At 36.2% G+C, this 20,339-nt stretch overlaps 1 protein-coding gene across 1 annotated transcript in view; it reads left to right on the forward strand.

Annotated features, from left to right (window-relative positions):
- CCDC146 (coiled-coil domain containing 146) overlaps window positions 1–20,339 on the forward strand; it is a 64,161-nt gene that overhangs the window by 13,320 nt on the left and 30,502 nt on the right. Inside the window, exons 2-3 of the mRNA XM_061989112.1 lie at window positions 12,735–12,817; window positions 17,214–17,423. Coding sequence (XP_061845096.1) covers window positions 12,735–12,817; window positions 17,214–17,423 — 293 coding nt within the window. The remainder of the gene's footprint in view (window positions 1–12,734; window positions 12,818–17,213; window positions 17,424–20,339) is intronic.

The raw sequence follows: 20,339 nt of genomic DNA on the forward strand, positions 1-20,339 counted from the left end.
TTTTAACAGTCATCTAACATTTGTTTCTTAACATTTCAGTGCTCTAAAACTGCTTTTCAAAACCAGACAATAGTTTTACCACAGCAGGTGGAAGAGGTGAAAAACAGCCCCTTTCTCAAATCAAGGTTTATCAAGGCAATGACTTCACTGAACCTCAGTCCTCATCTTCCTAAAACATTTGTAGCTGAATAGATATATTAATGAAAATTATTTAAATCCCAAAGCATATTGAAACACACATGTAGGTTTGATTCCAAACACATCACAGTTAAATTTCACTGTTATCTGTCTCTGAGTATTTTTTTCTGAACCTCGGGAAGGGAAGGGAAGGGAAGGGAAGGGAAGGGAAGGGAAGGGAAGGGAAGGGAAGACTCATGCTCTGCTCACTCCCTCACCTCCCCAACCCTGCCCATTTCATGCATGTAGTCTGATAATGTTCTGCTTAATGTCCCAAATTCTAAATCTAAAGCAAGGCAGAGAGCTAAGGAAGGAGCGTTCATGGGCAAATCAATTTGGGCTACCATTTTCTGTATCCCTGATTTTCAGTTCCTGCTTTTCTTTTTATTGTGCCTTGTATCAGCTTTAAGAGTTAATCATGTACTTTGCATGACTAAACTCACCAAATACTTAAGGTCCAGATGACAATTGCCCTGTACTCCCTTATTTTTATGTGCCTTTGCAGTTTTAATGATTTATGTCATTTTCCTCCTGCCCAATGCTACATGGACATGTCTCTCTGCATTCATAGCTCAGTCAAGAACTAAATAACTTGCAAGAGTAAATGCTTTTTATACCAATTCTTGTTTAATTCGTCCAATCTGAACCATTTCTTTCCCTAATTCCTATCTGAAATTAGTCATAATACAGATTAAACATTAAACAGATGTTAGTCACACACATAAGTTCATGATCTCTGGAACATTACTAGCTTTTATAGAGAGCATAAGCTATTCATAGTACAGGAGGGAGGCCTGGCAAAAATAACCCTACTTGTCTAACCTGCTACAATTCCTTCAGACTCCCACATAGCACAATAGTTTGGGAAATGGGTTTTGAATCTACTTTTCCCATATTCTAAATAAACATCTCAGAACCTGCCATGGTGCTTTTAGTTACGTGGCAAAACCACCTATCTCTGCCTTTCAGATCATGATAGTTCCCCAGCAATGAGGTGAAAGACATGACTACTAGACTGCAACTTGAGAGCAAGATATTGACATTACTTTGGTTTTGTTAAAAAAGTATCAAAACTGAAATGTTTGTAACAGTTGAAACGTATTCTTTTAATTGTTTTTTTATTATTATTTTTAAATTTAATTAATAGAATCCTACTCTTTTTTCTATCAGTCTAATATCAGCTATTTACAGAGCCTTGTTCTCCTTACGGCTGCTACTATCAAGTTGAGAAAACCTATATCAGCCTCTTTTGAGGGGCTTTAGCAATATAATAGAATTCCTAAATCCTTGTTATCTGAAAAGCCATGTTCCTCCAACACTGTTATGTGTTCAGTATAAAATGAACTGTGGGACTTTGGACTTAACAAACTATTCTGTATCTGTAAAATTAAGAATAATTATCCTTGACAGACCACATCTTATGAATTGCCTTGAGATGTTTAAATGCATATCAAATATGGTTATAATTTATGACTGTTGTGCTGCATTGGAAGTCTAAGCATTAGAACATAGTAACTTCAAGGGCAGAAATTTCTCGTTGTCTTCAATGTCAAATAAAACAAAATTCAGATATTTACATGAGGTATGCAAGTTTCTTAGACATCTTTGTCTCGAGACATTCATTCTTGGGCCCCTTATATTCCTTCATTTTGAGATATTTACTTCCTTCTTTGGGTGAGATTTCTGTAACTCTGAGATGCTCTGCTATCCTCTCTATTTTCATTATTAGTCTGATGTTCCACTGCTAGGCTATCAGCAGTCTGGACCCTGAAAGACCCATTTCTGTATGCTTCTCCTACCTAGAGAAGTCTTGTAATTGAGGACTGGTCTTATTTCGTGTTCTGTCAGGGAATATCCATTCCCAACAATTTGTCTTCCTTCTTCCTTCAGAAACTCAAAAGTAGTATACCACAGCCTTTTTTCATGTTTCATGCCTCTTACCTTTCTTGGGATAAATGAACCAAACTTTCAAAACAGTTTTTCATGAGTCTTTGAGCTAGAAAGGGCACTGAGCAATCTTTAACTGTGTAATGCTGATGCAGCTTAACTGATGGCAGAAATATTAGACTAGATCAAAATTGAAGCTGTGGTTTGTTTGTAAACAAAGTTTCTTCCCAGAAGGGGCTTTTCTATATCCCTAGAGTGTTCTGTATAGTACTTAAAACTTTAAAGTGGTTAAGCAATCACAAAACCCAAAAGCCAATCTTTTTCAGCTGTGAAATGATCTAACTGAAAAACATCTGATAAACCACAAGTGAGAATTTTGTACCAAGATCTTTTGTTTGATTAATCTTGTATCTTTTCATTTCTTTTTTAATCTTCTTTTTAGGAATCTATTTTTGCTCCTGTGGGCTGAAGAGACATCTTAATTTTACAGATATATCTTCCTAAAGATAAAGAAAACAACTGAGAGCTCATATTATTCTTAAATTCTACTGAAGACTTTAATTCTTTTCTCAGAACTACCCAGTGGTTGCAAGGTTAAAGAAGTGATTTATTTTGGTTTTATGGACTTGTCTGAGGACTGTTTATTCAAAGTTTATCAAGAGCAACATGAACCATTTCCCATGGCTTTTTAGAGCAAAGTTGTTTCTTTTCTGGCAGATAATGGAATGTAGGTCAAATAGAAAACAACAAAGTTCAGATTGTAGGCAGATGCTAATTTAGCTAATGACCATGGCAATTTAAAATACAGCAGCTTGCCATCTCTTGGTTTTCTGACTTTGTGCTTGGAGTTAACATCTCCTGCAGAAGAGCTGCTGAAAAATATTGAGGCTTGTATATGCAGTTCAAATGACCGGTATAAGCAAACCTGAAGCACATCTGGGCTCGTTCATATAAACCATTTTGATTGTGAAGGTGGGATGTCCTGCAGTAAAATTTTTGATGGTTTTTGTAGACTTCAGTGATTCTGTGACATGTTTTGATTGAGAAACAGGATGAAAAGTCTTTCCTTGTATGAAAGATGTTCTATACCCTTGATCATCTTGGTGGCCCTGCACTGGACTCTCTCCAGAAGTTCTCTGTCCCTCTTGAGCTGGGGAGCCCAGAACTGGACACAGGACTCCAGATGAGGCCTCACCAGGGCAGAGTAGAGGGGTAGAAGAACCTCCCTTGACCTGCTGGCCACATTCTTCTTGATGCATCCCAGGATGCCATTGGCCTTCTTGGCCACGAGGGCGTATTGCTGGCTCATGGTTAGTTTGTGATCAACCAGAGCTCCAAGGTGTCTCTCTGCAGAGCTGCTCTCCATCAGGTCAATCCCCAGCCTGTACTGGTGCATGGGGTTGTTCCTTCCCAGGTGCAGGACTCTGCACTTGTCCTTGAACCCCATGAGGTTCCTCTCTGCCCAACTCTCAAGCTGGTTGAGATCCTGCTGAATGGCAGCACAGCCTTCTGGGGAATCAGCCAGTCCTCCCAGTTTGGTGTCATCAGCCAACTTGCTGAGGGTACACTCTGTCCTCTCATCCAGGTCGTTGATGAAGATGTTCAAGAACATTCTCTCCTTTCCTGAAATACCTCTTACTGGTTTCTTATCCCCCATTTCCCTGAGCCATGCAAGACGGAATTGGTTACCAATTGATGTAGTGTTTTTTCAGCCACTGTATCAACTTGATGATGGCTGATTTTGATATTTTCCATGTAGGGATTGCTTTTTTCCCAGGAACTGGGGGACAAAACTACTCTTATGAACTATGCTTTGGGGAATAATTCATAATATTATTTTTCCTAGATGTTATTTGTTGGTTTTAGATGGTTTTTCATCCATCTGTGATTTAAAAACTAAAATTGTAGAATCTCTGTGTAGGGCCATACAGTCTTATATCTACTGTGAGTAGGTATATTCATGTTTTTCATGTATGCCTTTGCCCCCACTTTCAGTTCTGTCTTGTTTATATAGCATCATCTGTACAGAGCTTTTTTATGTGAAATACTTTGTAGTAACCTATGAGTCTTTCAATGGTACATTGGTGTAAAAGACTCCATATCAAAACAAAGTGAGTAGATATTAGTAATTTCCCAGGCTTACTTATTTAGTGTTTGACTTCTGTCTTCTGAGCTACTGGCTGCTTGTATGTGGAACCAATGGAGCTAAATCAATTTCCTTTAGACAACAAAGTTCAAGAAACCACGAAACTCATGCCCTAAGTTTGTGAAATAATGTTATGCTACATTTTAAAAGTGCATTCGATCTATGTAAGAATATATTTCTTCAAATATGAAAGAGGCAAAAATAATTTCTGAAGGCACTTTGTGAAATATAAAAAATCGCTTTGTTAAATGAGTTAAAATATTTTAGCTTCCAAATGGAAGTGGCTTAGAAAGGTGATTTTTTTGTTTTCCATGTAAAAACAGTACCTTTCATGGCAAACAGATTCAGGGATAAATTTATTTTGTACAAATGAATTTGTAATTTTGTTATAACTTTGCTTATTGGAAATATCAAGAGAGAAATGCCTTTACGCAACCAATAGCCTCATGGCTTCAGGTATCATTGTTTATCACCTAAATTAAATGTTGAGAAAACCCAATGACAAAACTTTTTTCTACTTGGAAAGCTAATGAATAAACTTTTCCTGGGGACTTGCCATGCTTATCCTAAAACATCTACTGCCTGTCAGTATGTATTTACAGATGAGATGGATTTCACCTTATTTTTTAACTCTACTTACAGCATTAATTTTAAAATCATACTACATTTTTCTTTACCTTCTATTGTCATAACCTCTCTCTGAAATAATTACTCAAGCAAGATGTATCATTCCCTAAATATCTGCAGTATAGCTTCTCCTGTTTGTACTTTAAATGTTTCCCAGTCTACAAAACTCAATTCAGAGTTGCACTGAAATACCAATACCTGCACTTTATGGTGTAACTAAATATTTACAGGCCTAAATTAGTGATTTTTATCTTGCCTTTAAATACTTAGAATTATGTCTTGAAGCCTGAAATATTATTAGGTAGATAAATTCTATATAATTTTAGAATTGTTAGCCTTCTATAACTGTATGAATGCTTGAGGCATATTGAAAATGAGTGATGTCGATGGCTGACTGAGAAGTGTAACTATGATATTTACTGGGTGTATATAAATTTTGATGCAACACTTGACATTAAAAACAGAGTTTAAGTCATCTGTATATCTGGTGCTTAGCCTGAGCTAGTTAGATGGCTTTGGTTTCCTCTATTGTCAAAAGCAAGAGCCTTACTGAGGATGTTTCTTGTTTCTTATAAATGCTGAAAAGCAGGCTGAAATAATTTAATGAGTTACATTTTATTATTAAAAATAGTCAGAATCTGAAACACACTGCCTTAATTATTATTTATTATAGTCCTCTATTCTGGCATCTCCTTTTTCCTTCCTTATGCTTCCTAAAGTGTAAACAAAACAAATTTCAGTCTTTAACTGCATGGTTTGGAAAAAATATGCAAGTGACACAAAGTAAGGTAGTCAATGTTTAGATTCAGTCTACTTCAGGACAAGTCAGTACCTTCTTTTGAGTAAAAAGTAGAGCTGGTACATCAGCAGAATACAGAGACTGTTATAACTGGTGCAACATTTATTCAGCCACTGCATCCTTATTCAGTCACCGCATTTTCAAAATCTGACAGGACAGGGCCCTGAGGGAACCTGCTCTAGCTTTGAAGCTATCCCTGCTTTGAGCAGGAGATTGAAGTAAATGGCATCTAGTGGTCCGTCCAGCCTTAATTTTTCTGACTCTGCTCCTCTCTCGTATTTCATGGAGTCTATTTTTTGCTTTACATTTTAATTAACACTGTGTAAACAGAGAGTTCTGGAAAACGAAGCGCATACTTCAAGCCCTGTAGAAAAAGTGGTGAAGATGCTAAAAATTGTCCTATGTATTGGTCAGGGAATCAGATGTAATTGTCCCAGAAGTTCTTATGCCCATGAAATTCTCTGTTGTTGGGACTTGGAGTTTTTAGAGTAGTTTTCTTGTGGTTTCATTTTAAAATAAACCTATTACCATAGAGGTTACAAGTACTACCTCTATAGACTTTTAATTGTTTTTCCTTCATTTTTTGATGCTCCACCTTGAAGTAGCCAGCAGATCTTCAGAAATAATGAGAAGTCATAGAAACTCTCAGAAATTGTGAACAATATAAACTACTATACTTGGCCATTTAGAGCCAAGTTAGTATGCTGCATTTTTCTTTGTTTTATTCTTCTTATGTTACTGTCAGTTCTATTTGATGGCAGTGGTGATGCTCAGGACCTGGAGCAAATGCTGCTTGTTTTCCCTTTCTGTGTAGACAGTTCTGTACTATTCACTGTTACAGGCTTGTTCTGAGCAATAAGCTTCAGTTCACTTAGTGTATTATCACGAGTCCAAACTTTTGTCTGGATAATTTGGGGATATCAGGCACAGGCAAACCAAACATAAGCAGATATCCCTAGCTCACCTCTTCTATAGAATGAAATAGATTCTGTGGAGACTGATAGCCAGCAGTATGGATAGTAATGCAAGAGTCATACGTGAGTTCAGCATGCTTGTACATCTTGCCACCTTGCAGTATAGAAATAACTTCTGAAAAGTCAATGGAAGCTGGTGTTGCCTTCTCCTCAGACTAAGAAACACTTGTGTGGTAAATGACCAAACAGTGTGGACTCAATGAAGATTTCAACAGGATACAAAGCTTTCTGTTCAAAGAGGAGCACTTATCTTTTTTTCTTCCCTGAATGTTTAAACATTTAAATATTATCCAAAGGAGGTAAGAAAAGCTCCTCAAATAAACAACACAGAGAAAATTCCAAACCTCATATAGCAGACTGGCCAGAAGAGCTATTTGCCAAGTGACCAAAATGATACTGAAATACTGAGTATATACAAACCATAAAATGTATTAATCCGTTGATATTTTTCTGTTATCTTCAATTACGAGACAAAAGAGTTGTTTGACAAAATCTTTCAGGTGTTTGAGACAAAATTAGTATAAAATGCTGGCTGTTCTATGTGTTATAGTAACATTACATGTAGTCACAGTGGATTTTTGTTATAATTGGTATTTTGTTATAATTACAAACCGTACAGCTTAGAATGAAGAGGAAAGAGTTCTTATTCCATCTGAGCTAAGAATACATTTTAGTCATTTTGCAGTATCTGCAAACATAATTAGAAACACGTGTTAACTCCATCGTTTCTCTGAAACACAGTTTCTAAATTCCTTCCTAGGAAGCCTTCAAGTGTTTCACTTTCATAATGTTTATGAGTAATGAATGTTAATCAGCAATTTCTCAGTGGTGGCTAAATTCAAATCTTTTGTGCTTTTCTTGATGCTTTTTATCAGAACAGTACAAGGACTTAGACCAACATTCAGATTGCACTATCTTTTTAAGTTTAAAATTTGGCTTAGTGTATTTGTTTCTGGAGAGTCTCTAAAGAAGCTTAAAAAGCCTTGAAATTCAAAACAGGGAATGTTAAAGTTATTAGAGTTCCTGTTTATATAATATTTATATCATGAAATTCCAAACAAGTTACTTGGTGTACTGCCTTAAGCTGTCAGAAAGGATTGAATAGAATCTGTTAAAATGGAGTATATAAGAGCTTACTGCACTTAATGCATGAGTGAGGAGGTATTGATGTAGTTAGGGCCAGATTTCACTAGTTTTGCTCACATGGAACAGTACCTCATTTATCAGGTGAGTTCTCTCCCTTCTATGGTTTTAATTCCAATTATTGTTCTGACATCTCTCTGTTACTAACACCCCATCTATATCCACCTTCCAGCCTTGAAGAAACTACTGTGGTCCTACATGCAGGGGCTAATGGACCTAAGGTCAAGATGAAAGGATATATAGGAGAGCTCCTTCTGATTGTGTGTAACCTTAGATTGTGCTCACTTTTTCTTGGAATTTTCTGCAAAAGAGTTTAAAGAGAGTTCTGATGGGGAACTGTTAGTAGCAAGTGACTATGAAGTTATTACTGGTATGGGTGTAGAGAAAAGTTAAGCAAGTGTGTACGACAGCTACTTGAGTGTATGTATTTTCTGTTTTTCTCATGGATTTATCTATTTAAGAGATTTCTATCCAGAGCCAGAAACTCTACTTTTTTCTGCTAGAAAAATTATGAAGGATATGCCCTTCCACCTTTTAAGCAAAATCTTCCTCCAAAGTCTGTATCATAGGATGGGATTACCCAGTATTTCATTTCAGGAGGATTTCACTGAATGAAGAAAACAAATTTATTTTGAAATTTGAGTTTGGGTTTGCTTTGTTATGTTTTGTTTTTCTGATAGAAAAGCCAAGCTTCAAATAGTGAGGTAACATGAGAAAATGTAAAAAGGTTAGAAAATTACACTCATACTAATCAATGAAAGGTAAGCATAAAGTAAAAGAAAGGATAACTTAAGAAGATAAAATAAACATAACAGAAAATTTGAATTGAAAGGGAAAAGTACAAGTAAATCCAGTAATAAGATACATGTAATGTAATTACATTTATGGGAGTGTGGGGAAAAGGAAAGCAGAAAGTTGCCAGGCAACCATCCGCTAGCAGCCAAATCTTCATCCAAGTTTCCAATAATTCTCCATACAGATAAGGAAAATTTACTTTAGTTTATCCAGATTATCTATCATTTGAGTTTGTTTAAAAATGTATGGGGTTCCAGTTCATTGTATAATGAGAAAGAAAAGCTGTTAAAAGCTAAATACAGTTAAGTACAACTGACATGGAAAGGGACTGGAAGACTCAACAGTTTAAGAAAATTAATCCAGCTATATTCCAAACTCCAGATTTAAGATCATCAGTATAACAAAATAGTCTCGATTCTGGGCATTATGGTTAACATAAGACTGAAAAAATAAAGACATCCTTAGTTGCCATTACAAGCTCTTTTTTTCCCACTCAATACTCCATCTTTTTCACTCATTCTTTCCCTTTTCAGTTAGCAAAATAATCAATTGAATGCTTGCTCTGTTGCAAGCATTTCTCTTTTGAAAGTCTGTGGTGTTAGGTACCTTGTACAAGATATTTCCTTCCTTACAGCTTTCTGTCATGCATATTTGTAATTTGCCTGCAAAATCAACGTTATTCAGGATGAGGTGAAAACCATTGGGGAAATGAGTGTTCACTTAATCCATTTCAAGTAGATTTTAAAAGTTAGCTTGTATTAGGATGCATTTTAAAATGTGCTTGTGTTAATTACTGTATATGCCTTTGATAATGGATATTTTGCAGCATGATATAAATTTTGTTTAATAGCTAGTAGATATAATAGGTACAACCATTTTAACAAAATTAAGAGAATGAGGTTGTTTTCAGTTTACAGTTCTCCAGATGTTATTTTAATGTCTAAAGGGAAACTTAGTTGCTAATATTGTTCTCCATCATAAGATGTTTGTCCTTGTAAACAAGAATATATATATGACATATGTAAGGAGATGATCTGGAATGGAATGTCAGAAACAGAAGTGTATCTTCACAGACAGAGGATAGGCAAGATCTGAGATTACAAGGCAAGAAGGCCATATATGTTTGTTTCCATGCTGTGGAATTTGTCATTGAGCTGGAGCATGTCCACTGCTACAAGAGGAGATTTGCTTCAGGACTGTAAATAATCTTTTCAGAAGATGAAAGGACAATCAATTTTGGGGGCTAATACCATTCTGGATATTAGTAGGAACCAAAGTCATCCCAGCTGGAAAAACTCTTAACTTCTCAGCCCTCTTGATTGGAAACAAGTCAAACTCCTTTCTTTGTACTATTGACTGAACAGTTCCTCTCAAAGAAGGTGACCCTTACCCCTCTTCAATATCTTTTGCAAAAAGCTATTACTCCTTTTCTGCCAACTGTGCACAGCCATAGTACCAGAGCCAAGTCGGTACCTACTGTCACTCCAGTACTATCTCTAATTTTTTGTTATCAATAGGCAATGTATTTAGGGACTTGAAATTTGCTATTAATTATCATGATAGAAATGTGTAAGGAAAACAATTGCTAGCCCCATTCTAAGCATGCAGTGAATTTCTGAGAGCATCCATTTATTCAGCTAACATAGCTTCTGAGGTTCACTTCATTTACACATCACTATCGCATACGTGGGAAAGGCAGCCTTGAAATCAGTACACATCTGTATATCAGGGACATCATCCCTTATCATGCCATCAGCAAACAGATGAAAAGGCTCCAAATATTTAGTGCTACAAAACTTGTATGTGTGTGAGGCAGGGTATTCATGTCTTTGATGATTCCTCTGGTATCTTGAGAGCAGTAATTTGGGCCAATTAGCTTGAAGACTTCCTAGGAAAGAATTTAGAAACTGCTTTTGGAGAAATGATGGAGCTAAAACGTGTTTCTAATTATATTTGCAAATACTGCAAAATAACTAAAATGTATTCTTAGCTCAGATGCAATAGTAACACTTTCCACCTCTTCATTCTAAGCTGTAGGTTTTGTAATTATAACAAAACATTGTAACTACATGTAATGTTACTATAACACATAGAATAGCCAACATTTTATACTAATTTTGTCTCACACCTGAAAGGTCTTGTGAAACAATTCTTTTGCCTCATAATTGGAGACAATTAAAAAATATCAAGGGATGCATTTCTATAGAATGCTCACGCTTTTCTTCTCTTCTTCCAAAACTGACACTTTCTTACCTTCAAGCAGCTGCCTCTTTCCCTTTTGCTTTCCCAAGAACTTTGGAGGGCACAGTGTGCTGAGCTTTAGCAACAAATTCTGGGAGCAAAGTAGCCCAGCACTGACTCTCTGATGGCTCTCCAAATAAAGTTCTGGTAATGGGAACTATTTGGGAATGTTGCTTTTCACAGAAGTCTCATTCCCTTTCACATTCTGGTATGCTATCCATACAGTCTGCTTATATAGTCCTCAAAGCTATGTTTCTTCATATTGTAGAGGGCCAACCTTATTGGAATAGAGCCCTTAGCTCTGAACTGTGAAATTAAGTGTAAAAAGTGTAAAAGTTAAGTGTAACTGTCAAGTGTAAAAGTGTAAAAGATATAAATAAGAAGGTATAGCCTCATGGAAAAATAAGTTTATTTCAGAATAAAACATTGTCAAACATGGCACAGGTCTGCAGTGAGAAGCTAAGCAGTGAGATAATCTGGAATTCACAGGTATAGATTAGAAGAGCATGGAGAAAGAACACTAGTGAGGTACCACCTGAATAGGACAACTATACCTATATATGAAGCTAAGAAATAAATGGGTTGAGATAGGGAGATATTTTCTTTCTCACAGAAGATCAAGTATGTATTGTGAACTTAAGTGAACAGTATCTTTGGATCACGGAGGATGCCAAAATAAATATTTGAGGGTTGCTTGTCTTTAATCTCATACAAACAAACAAAAGACAGATCTCCTTTTCTCAGGGCCTCAGGCAGCAAAGATTGTCTTTGCTACCATGAAATATTTTTCAGCAGATCTTAAAAAAATACGTAATTCAAAGAGTTATCAACAAATGTACACTTCCTTTGGCATATTCACTTGGGTTCTGCTTCTTGACTACAGGACTCATTCTGGATGGTTTCTCATGCATATTCAAGAAAGGGGCATCTACAGAAGAGCCCACATATGGATCTCTTAAATGGCCCTTATTTCAGCTTAGAAAAAAGCCTTTCACTGGAATACTTGTCAAACATAAGAGCTGAAGTATGACTTCTGGGATTTTCCTCATGCTGAAGTAACTTTGTTCGTTTCAGGGAATCTGCCCAACCATGTTTCTTGGCAGGTTCCCACAAAAGTTGCAGATTTGACTTGCTGCCCCAGAAGATTAGCTATGGACTTTTATAGAGCCAGATCACTGTACATTTTTTACCTGAATTTAACCTGTTTCTCCTTACCTGTAACCAAAGGAGAGTAGGAAAGTGTTTCTAAAGAAATCTCCCATAAGATAATATCATATTTCTGCTGTGTTACTGTCCAGTGGCAAAACTGGGCTTCTAATTCTATTTCCTATTTATATTAAGAACGACTGGCTCATTAGCCCAAGTTACTGCCCACAAGATACCAGAGGAATCACGGAAGACACAGGCACGATGCCTCACACACGTACAGCTTTTGTAGCACTACATATGTGCAGTGGTTTGATCTGTTTGCTGATGTAAGGCAATGCATACTGTGATCTGGAGGTGATCAAGCTTGAGCCCAGCTCCTCTTTTTTACAAACATATTGCCCATGGAGGCAATTGAAGCCTAAGGTATATTCTAGGCCAACTGCGGCATACCAAAACTAAGCCAGTTAAGCAATGTGGAAAACAGGTGACTAGAGCCTGAGTTCAAAGACAGAATTATTATGAAATATTAATACAGAAAATCAGAGAAGAAATGGTGGGGCAGGTAACACTGTAGTTGTGACAGACACATTCTTTGTGATCCTATATTTATGCTTTGAATGACATTGTAAATAAGTAGTTTTTTCATCTGTCTATTCAATTTGGTATGTGTTTGATTTGATATGTTACCAAAGACTGTATAAACTAAAAGGCTGCCAATTTTATTTATAAAAAGTTGCAGAAGAATGAAATTATTAATACTTAGGAGATTTCATAACTGTCTGTTTCCCTTCCATAGCTATTTTCTGCTGGAAAAATCACAGGCACCAGAGTAGCTGAGCTGAAGGGAAAGTACACCCTACTGCATAACGCTGTGATAAGGTATAATAATCCTTTTTTAGACTTTGTTTAAGTAGCCAAAGCATTCAATATTGAAGCAATTTCCTGCTCATGTTGAGACCTAATTCCCATTTAAGACTTTCTTACAGTGCTTGTTCATAAAAAGGAAGCAAGAACGCAAGGATAAAAACCAGTATTATTTAATAGGAATTTTCAATGTAATTTGGGATATTTAAATACTTGCTTTAACAACATCTTAGTTTTTCATATAAACACAACAATAATAGCAAAAGAGAGAAACACAAACTGCAACAAACAATATTCAAGTTTAAAAGAAATATATAAATGTATGTCCAAAAATCATGTAGCCAGAAGTGTAACATGAAGAGACTGAGCTGCTGAGCTATTTTCACAGAGAGCAACTGAAGAAGCTAAATGCTCATTTCTAATAAAGAAAATGACACTGTCCCATTTAAATGGGTGTGGATTTTACCTTCTGAGAATATTGACAGTCACATTAGACAGAACTGCTAATAAATTTAGAAGATTAGAACTTTAAGCTTCAAAGTATAAATGAAGCTCAGGAAGTTAGGTGTAGTAGTTGTGAATCTGCCCTGCTCCGGTACTTGCTGGAGGAGAGAAAAGAAATCATATTCATAGCCCAATGCCAGGTTTGAGTGTGAGTGGAAGGAGAGAGGGACAAAGTAGGATGCAATACTACAGATGAATTAGGTGGGCAGTGTGTCACAGAATAAATATTGCAGTACAGCATTAATACTTGTAATTAATGATTTTGGTATTACTAATAATTATCAGGAAAATCAGTGTCATGATATTCCTGTTAGATTTCTGCAATACAGACCATAATACCACATTGGCAATCATTTATCCCAATTTCCCTGACAGTCCACATCAAAAGCTTTATGGCAATTCTGTTTATCATGACTATTCTGTCATTGAAGCTAAAGCCTAATTTAAGGATTCTAGAACTAATTCAAGTCATACCTGCTTACATGGGTTATGCTGGGATTTGGTGTGTCTCCTGGCAATCTGAAATGTGACAAGTGCTAAGCAATGTAAGGTGTTTTGAAAAGGTGTTCCCCAAGTACTGAAAATGTAGGTCTTCTTGAGGATAGCTGAGTCTTCTAGTTTCATCTAAATAAAACAGGGAGTTAGAAAATGGCTCTGACTGTGTAAAAAATCATCTGACTTTTTAGGAAGCAAAATTTACAAAAGCATTCCTGAATGAGTTCTACTGCCTAGAAAATGCAAGAAGCATTTTCTTAATGCTAAGAATGACATCAATTATGTGCATTTTGGGTTCATTGATTGAGAGGGTTTCAACCACATTGCCATTCACTGTAAAATAAAAATCCAGTGGCTGCTAAACTGGATTGACTTTTAGCCGGTGTTACTTTGAAACCAGTCTTTGATTGGAAAGCATACAATTATGTTATTATATATTTTATATATTGCAATATCATTCTTTTATGTGGAACGTTCTTTTATGTGAAGATGATTCCAATTGTACGTATCATGAGTGGAATATGGCCTGAGTGAAAACAGAGCTCAACTGTCTTTTCTGTCACACATATAACTCCTGTAAACACTGTGTACCAAAAGCATGAAAATGTTAGATGGAGATTACATCTTTCATACCTTGCATGGTTCTCACAGGAGTTTGAAATTGCCATACTTCTGTAAGAAAGTCAATTGGAGAGAATCAGTGTCACATTCTCTACTTAGCTGTAGTCATGTGTCAAAGCAAAATGCCAATGCAGGAACAAGTGCTAATTGCCACAGATAAAATTTTTCTTGCTGCTGAAAGAAAGCAAAGGAAGTCAATTACCAAAAATTGATTGTGATCTTCAGTATATTTTAAGGACTTCTCAAACATCAAAAAGAGGATTCACTTGTCCATATGTTAACATCAATAGACGTGCACATCTGGACTTCATATCTTCAGTCTCTTAGCAGTCAATAGAAAGAAATGGAGACCACACGCTTCCTCCTTAATCAGACATCTGCAAGTGTCTGGTTTTCTCCATTGGCTATAGAGAGTCCTGATAGGTTCAGTGTGTACGTATGCTCTTTTGCTGCAGTGAACCATTCACTGAATCAATACCACTTTTTAGTTTCCAGTTCTTCATCCCTACATATGCAGTACAGTTCTGTGAATCAATCACTTATTTTTTTTACTTATCACAGTTGAATTTAATCTCTTTCATAATTAATCCCCATCTGTCCCAGTGCTGTTACAATGCCATGTGGAAACAAATGATGCTGGATGAGGTCTTCAAGCTGCATGTACTCTTCTCTCCTTCAGCTCCACACAAAAATCTCAAGGAGAAAGTCTTATGCATCTTAAGCAGCATAGATCCCTGTGACAGCTGTGCCAAATAATTGCATCTGACCTCTCTGATATACAATACTAATTTGACTAGTAATTGATGAATGCAGCTAGTTTGTATGCAGATATTTTCCAAGGCTATTGCTAGAGTACACAATGTTATAAGTCTCTGGTGTTTTGTGGTTTCAGTTTTACACTAGTTGGGATTCTGAAAAGCTAGGAGATGTCACCTGGCAGATAACATTTGATACATTTCCTCAGAGTATTATGTGCTTTTGAGTGTGTATTTGCTGCACAGCTGCAATTCTAGGAACAGGCTGTCACCCTGTTCTGATACTGTCTCACCCATCCACTTTGCCGTGAGGCTGAACCTAAAGTTGATGTACCTGAGCTTCTTTGGCCCCTGGAAACCCATTGAGTCACACAAGCATGTAGCCCAGTTGTAAGTTTTAATTTTTATTATCTCAATTTAGGAACCTAATATGAATATTCTGGTACACCAAGCTGCAAAAAGTCAGGTAATAATGATAGTTCATTGACAGTTTGGGAATCTTACCCTTTTAAGCCTGGTAAATTATTAATCACACATTCAAAAGCTCCCACTTCAGACTTGGCAAGCTTACTTTTGCATTCATGTGATTCTAAATATGTATGGTTATTTCTTCATTGTCTTCAATTAAATTTCAATATTCACATGCAAAGATGTATTTTTTACTTAAAAAGTTACTGTTGAAATACATCACACGTGAAGTTATCTGTTTGTGATAAAGGCACGCTCTTGTTTCCTGTTGAAGTCTGCGGTTTTCTTATTTTCTGGTTTAAAAAAGGAAGTGGTTACCTAAGTAGAAATGTTACAGGAAACAAAACTTTTTCTGCAATATTTTTTCATCTGTGCTTGTGCAGTATAATCTGTTGTATACTTTGTGTTTTTATGGTTACCATCTCAACTCTGTTCTTCAGTATGATATGTAATTTTGCTTTTGTTGGTAAGCCATAAATATCATTTTTGAGCTAAAATTTATATACAGAGTACTTCAGTATAGGAGATTCTAAATTCCTTTGTTTTAAAAAATATTAAATTACATTATTTTTTAATTAATAAAAAGCAAGTGATAGAGATCTTTATTCTTCCACATAACTTGTGACTAATTTTGCTGTACCATTATACATAAGTTATAATGTAGTAATATTGAGAAGGCATACACAATGATTTCTATAGCATAAACTATAGGCTTATATGTTGTGCATTGTGTATTAATTTTCATAATTTATTTCCCTTTAAGACTTTTCCATAATAGTCAATGTATTTACAAACAGATTTTAAGATCTATTATCAGCTATCACCACTTAGGTTCCTAAGTTTATTATGAATACCAGTCTCCTAATATTTATGGAATATTACATTTTGTTTCTGTGAAGCTAGACTTTGGAAATACAAGTCAGATCAGATAAGTGATTATGTCTACAAGCCTTATAACACACTTCCAGAGTCCACAAAGGTATTTGCAGCTTGTATATCATTAAATGAGTTGCATTAATTTACCAGACAATGGTAACATCACAGCAGTAGCAGTATGCAATTCAACACTGAGCAGGTGTCCCAGTATTTACTAAGAATTTAAAGGTGTCGTACAGCCCAGGCTGAGCCTTTTCCTGCTGTTTCCCTGTTAATGGTCCCCATGTTGATTCAGATCTAGCCTTCTTAGAGTAAAACAGATTCTCCATCTCTTCACTGGTTCTGGGAGATGGTAGACAGATAAATTAGACTAACTAACCATCTTTCATCTGATTAATATTAGATGAGATTAATCCCTCTTCAACTCTAGGTATGCAGAAAAAGACTCTCACGTCAGATTCCACCGCTGCAATGGCATCATAGGTTTATTCACATTTCTGTAGACCCCAGGAGATCTTCTGGTCCAATCTCCTCTTCAAGGCAGGGTCAACTAGGAGGTTAGACCAGAATATTCATGACAATCCCATTTCATCTTGAAAACTTTGAATTAAATATTGTAAATAGGTAAAGAAGTATAAATGCAAAGCTTATGCTTCTCATTGCCTAGGTCTAAATTTTTCTATTTAATGTAGCTCACAGGAATCTGAGATCCAGCTGTTGCAGAAAGCCAAATGTCTTAGTGTAGAACTGGAACAACAACAACATGAACTGGAAAAAGCAGAACAGTTCCCTGAAGAATCTTCAAGTGAAGTCTCCCGAATAAGGCAACAACTTCTTAGCTGCCAAAATGAATACAATGCTATTAAAGAAAGAGAGTATGAAATTCAGTTCAAGATGGAATGGTAAGTGATAGTTGTCAAGTGTTGCTTATTTTATCATAGCTTATCTAGAAAGATAATAACATAGAATATAATTCAGTCTCCTTTTCATCTTACATGGACACATTCCTTGATGGCTGTTGTTAAGCAAACTGCCACACACATTCCCCAGTAACAGCAGCATTTCAGTGATGAGTAAAATTACCCTCCTGCAAGATTTACATTTAAGTTTAATTTTAGAATGTGCTATGATGTCCTTTGAAATGCTGTTTAAAATTTACTACATGGAGTGATTAATGTTTAGGTCGGCAAAATTAACAGGAACAGTTCTAGTCTAGGACATCTTTAATGCAAATGATTAAAGTGTCTCAGAGACCTGGTGACTGGGGTTTTATGGAAGCAATGTCATAAACAGACTCAATGCTATTTTTGACATCAGAAGTATGATGTATTCAACTTTTTCTGTCCAGGTATGTAAAGGAGGAGCAGTATATGTACATTTTCTCTTACAAAAATGAGACGTTTGTTGTGGAAGAAGTGAATACTTGGCCTTTCTATAAAAGGAAGAAAGTCCAGAATAAGCTTGATACTGTATACATTATCTGCCCATATCAGTGTGTTATCCTTGAGACTTTTGTAGCAAAATTACAAACAATACAATTGCATTTTAAAATGATGAGTCTATGGAGATGAACGCACATTTTCATTTTGTGGGGTGCTTGCTACTTTTAGCCATCTGCAATCCAGCTGTAGTGTGGTTGTTCTGTATAAATGTAAATACATAGTGCCAGCACCTCAGCAGTTAAAACTATTTTTCTGCAAGGAGAGCAGAGGCACTGTATAAACTGCATAGGGCAGATTTTTCTGGCAGTTCTTTCTTGATTTTTTTTTAGAGTTGAGTGTTTGCTCTAAGAGAGAAAGAAATTTGAGAAAGAAGCAATGTGGGAGTGGGTGAAATAAAGAAACATGGAAAGCATCTGGAAAAAATTATTTGCTATGAGATAACTGAGCAACATGAGGTTTCCTGAAATAATTATTAAATACAGAATTTATTGCAATTTCCAAGCAGTCTAGAAATGAGCTCTTCAAAACATCATACTTTTTTTACCCATTTGTCATCATATCTTATGAACATTTTTCACTGATTTTGCATCACTTCAAAAAATCATGGGGTCTTATATGCTTAGGTGATCTTTGCTCAGAATTTATTTTCTACTTCTAGTTAAAAGGAGATTTCTGTTCTACACAAAATGCTGTTCCAGTATTGTTTCAACTATCCTTGCACATTTGCTTCATTTTTATACGTGACTTTTGTTATCCTACCTTGCAGATTAAAAATACACTTTTTGAGTCAGTCATACTGTTCTTTCACTTTAATAAAAAACTTCCTCTATTCAGTCTCCTTTATTACATGAGATCAAAACCAACTGTACAGTCTGACCAGAGGTCCATATTGTGCAGTATCTAACAGCAACCAAAAGTGCAGCCTCCAGCCATTCCTGATGCAGGGATTTCATGAGCCAAATACAGTCCCCTGTATTTAGGAATCCTCAGTTGGCCCCTCTTCTCTCAACTTCTCCTATCTCCTCAACTATATAAACTTCTGGCACTGCAACACCCTGGGCAACAAGTTCCACAGGTTAACTACACAAGAACTGCCACCTCCTTTCTTTTCTGAACCTAACTCCTATCAGCTTCATTTTATGCCCTGTAGTTCTTTTATTGGATGAGGCAATGAACTTCTGATCCTCTCTTCATTTTTACTGCTGCACGGTGGTTTGACAGATCTCTTTTGTATCTCTCATTATTAATTTGTCAACTTTCTAAACTTTAGAGCTACAAATTATTTCATTTTTCCTTGTTTGCTCTTTTGATCTGTTTCATTCCTGATGGTAGCAGTGGGTCTTACACTTGTTGTGGGAGTGGAGTGGGGAGGATGTGCCTTGGATATGTATGGATTTGTTTATTGGGAGAGAAGATACTGCTTTCCACAAGTGACAGGGATTTTAGTGTTGGAGTAGTTTAGAATGAACAATACTGGCAGAATATGTGGGGAATGGATGACTGGATATAGTGGGAAAATTATAAATGAGCTATGAAGAAAAACAAATAATGGACGTGAATACGTGAAGACAGTGAAAATGAATGTCCAGAGCAGAATGATGATCTAATAGTAACACCAATGTAAAATGAAGGTCTGATGCCTGGTGGTTTTACACAAGTAATAAAGCAATGTCTTCTGAAATATCTGTTTGCACGAGCAGTGTCACAGACAGAGGGGATGCTGCCTCGAAGATATTACGTTTGCTGTTAGGTGACTGCTTGGTTTCCTTCCTTTCTCAGAAGCATAGAAGCTCATGGTCCAAACTCTCTTGGCTCTTGATCCATCTGGAGCAGTTTCCTTTGTTGTCTAACTATGTTAATATAGTCCCAACTGTCCTTGGCACTTACAAGTAAATTTCTCTTTGGAATTATGACTAATGGCTGTTTAGACTGAAAACAAACACGTTGCTTACTTACCTTCATAGGTGTAAGCAGAAGGAGAAAAGCTTTTGAAGGCAATACCTGTGTCTCTTATCTATTATTTTATCATTTTCTTAGAAGTCTTGGATCTCATCTACTCAAAAATAATGCTGAGCTGGAAGTGCAAGGGAGCCTCATCAGATCTTCTGCTTCCTTGTTTTTGTAAGCTTGTCTTTCTCTGAAGCATCTCTCGAGTTTCTACTGCCTTTAATTCCTACCTCAACTCACTGTCTCTGATAGTTAAGGGCACTTAGCACCCTCTTTGCACTCAGACTCAAATCTGACAACAGTGAACTTTTTCTCTTGAAGAGTCAGATAGATATACCTCAACATTAGCAAAGTTATTTTTTGTCTCAAGGTCACTTAGTATTCTGTGTTCTCTTTTCTGCATTTCATTTCCTGTTTGCTTGCCTCTGT

Source organism: Colius striatus, chromosome 1, assembly GCF_028858725.1.
Source record: "Colius striatus isolate bColStr4 chromosome 1, bColStr4.1.hap1, whole genome shotgun sequence".
In the NCBI taxonomy this organism is placed as follows: Eukaryota; Metazoa; Chordata; class Aves; order Coliiformes; family Coliidae; genus Colius; species Colius striatus.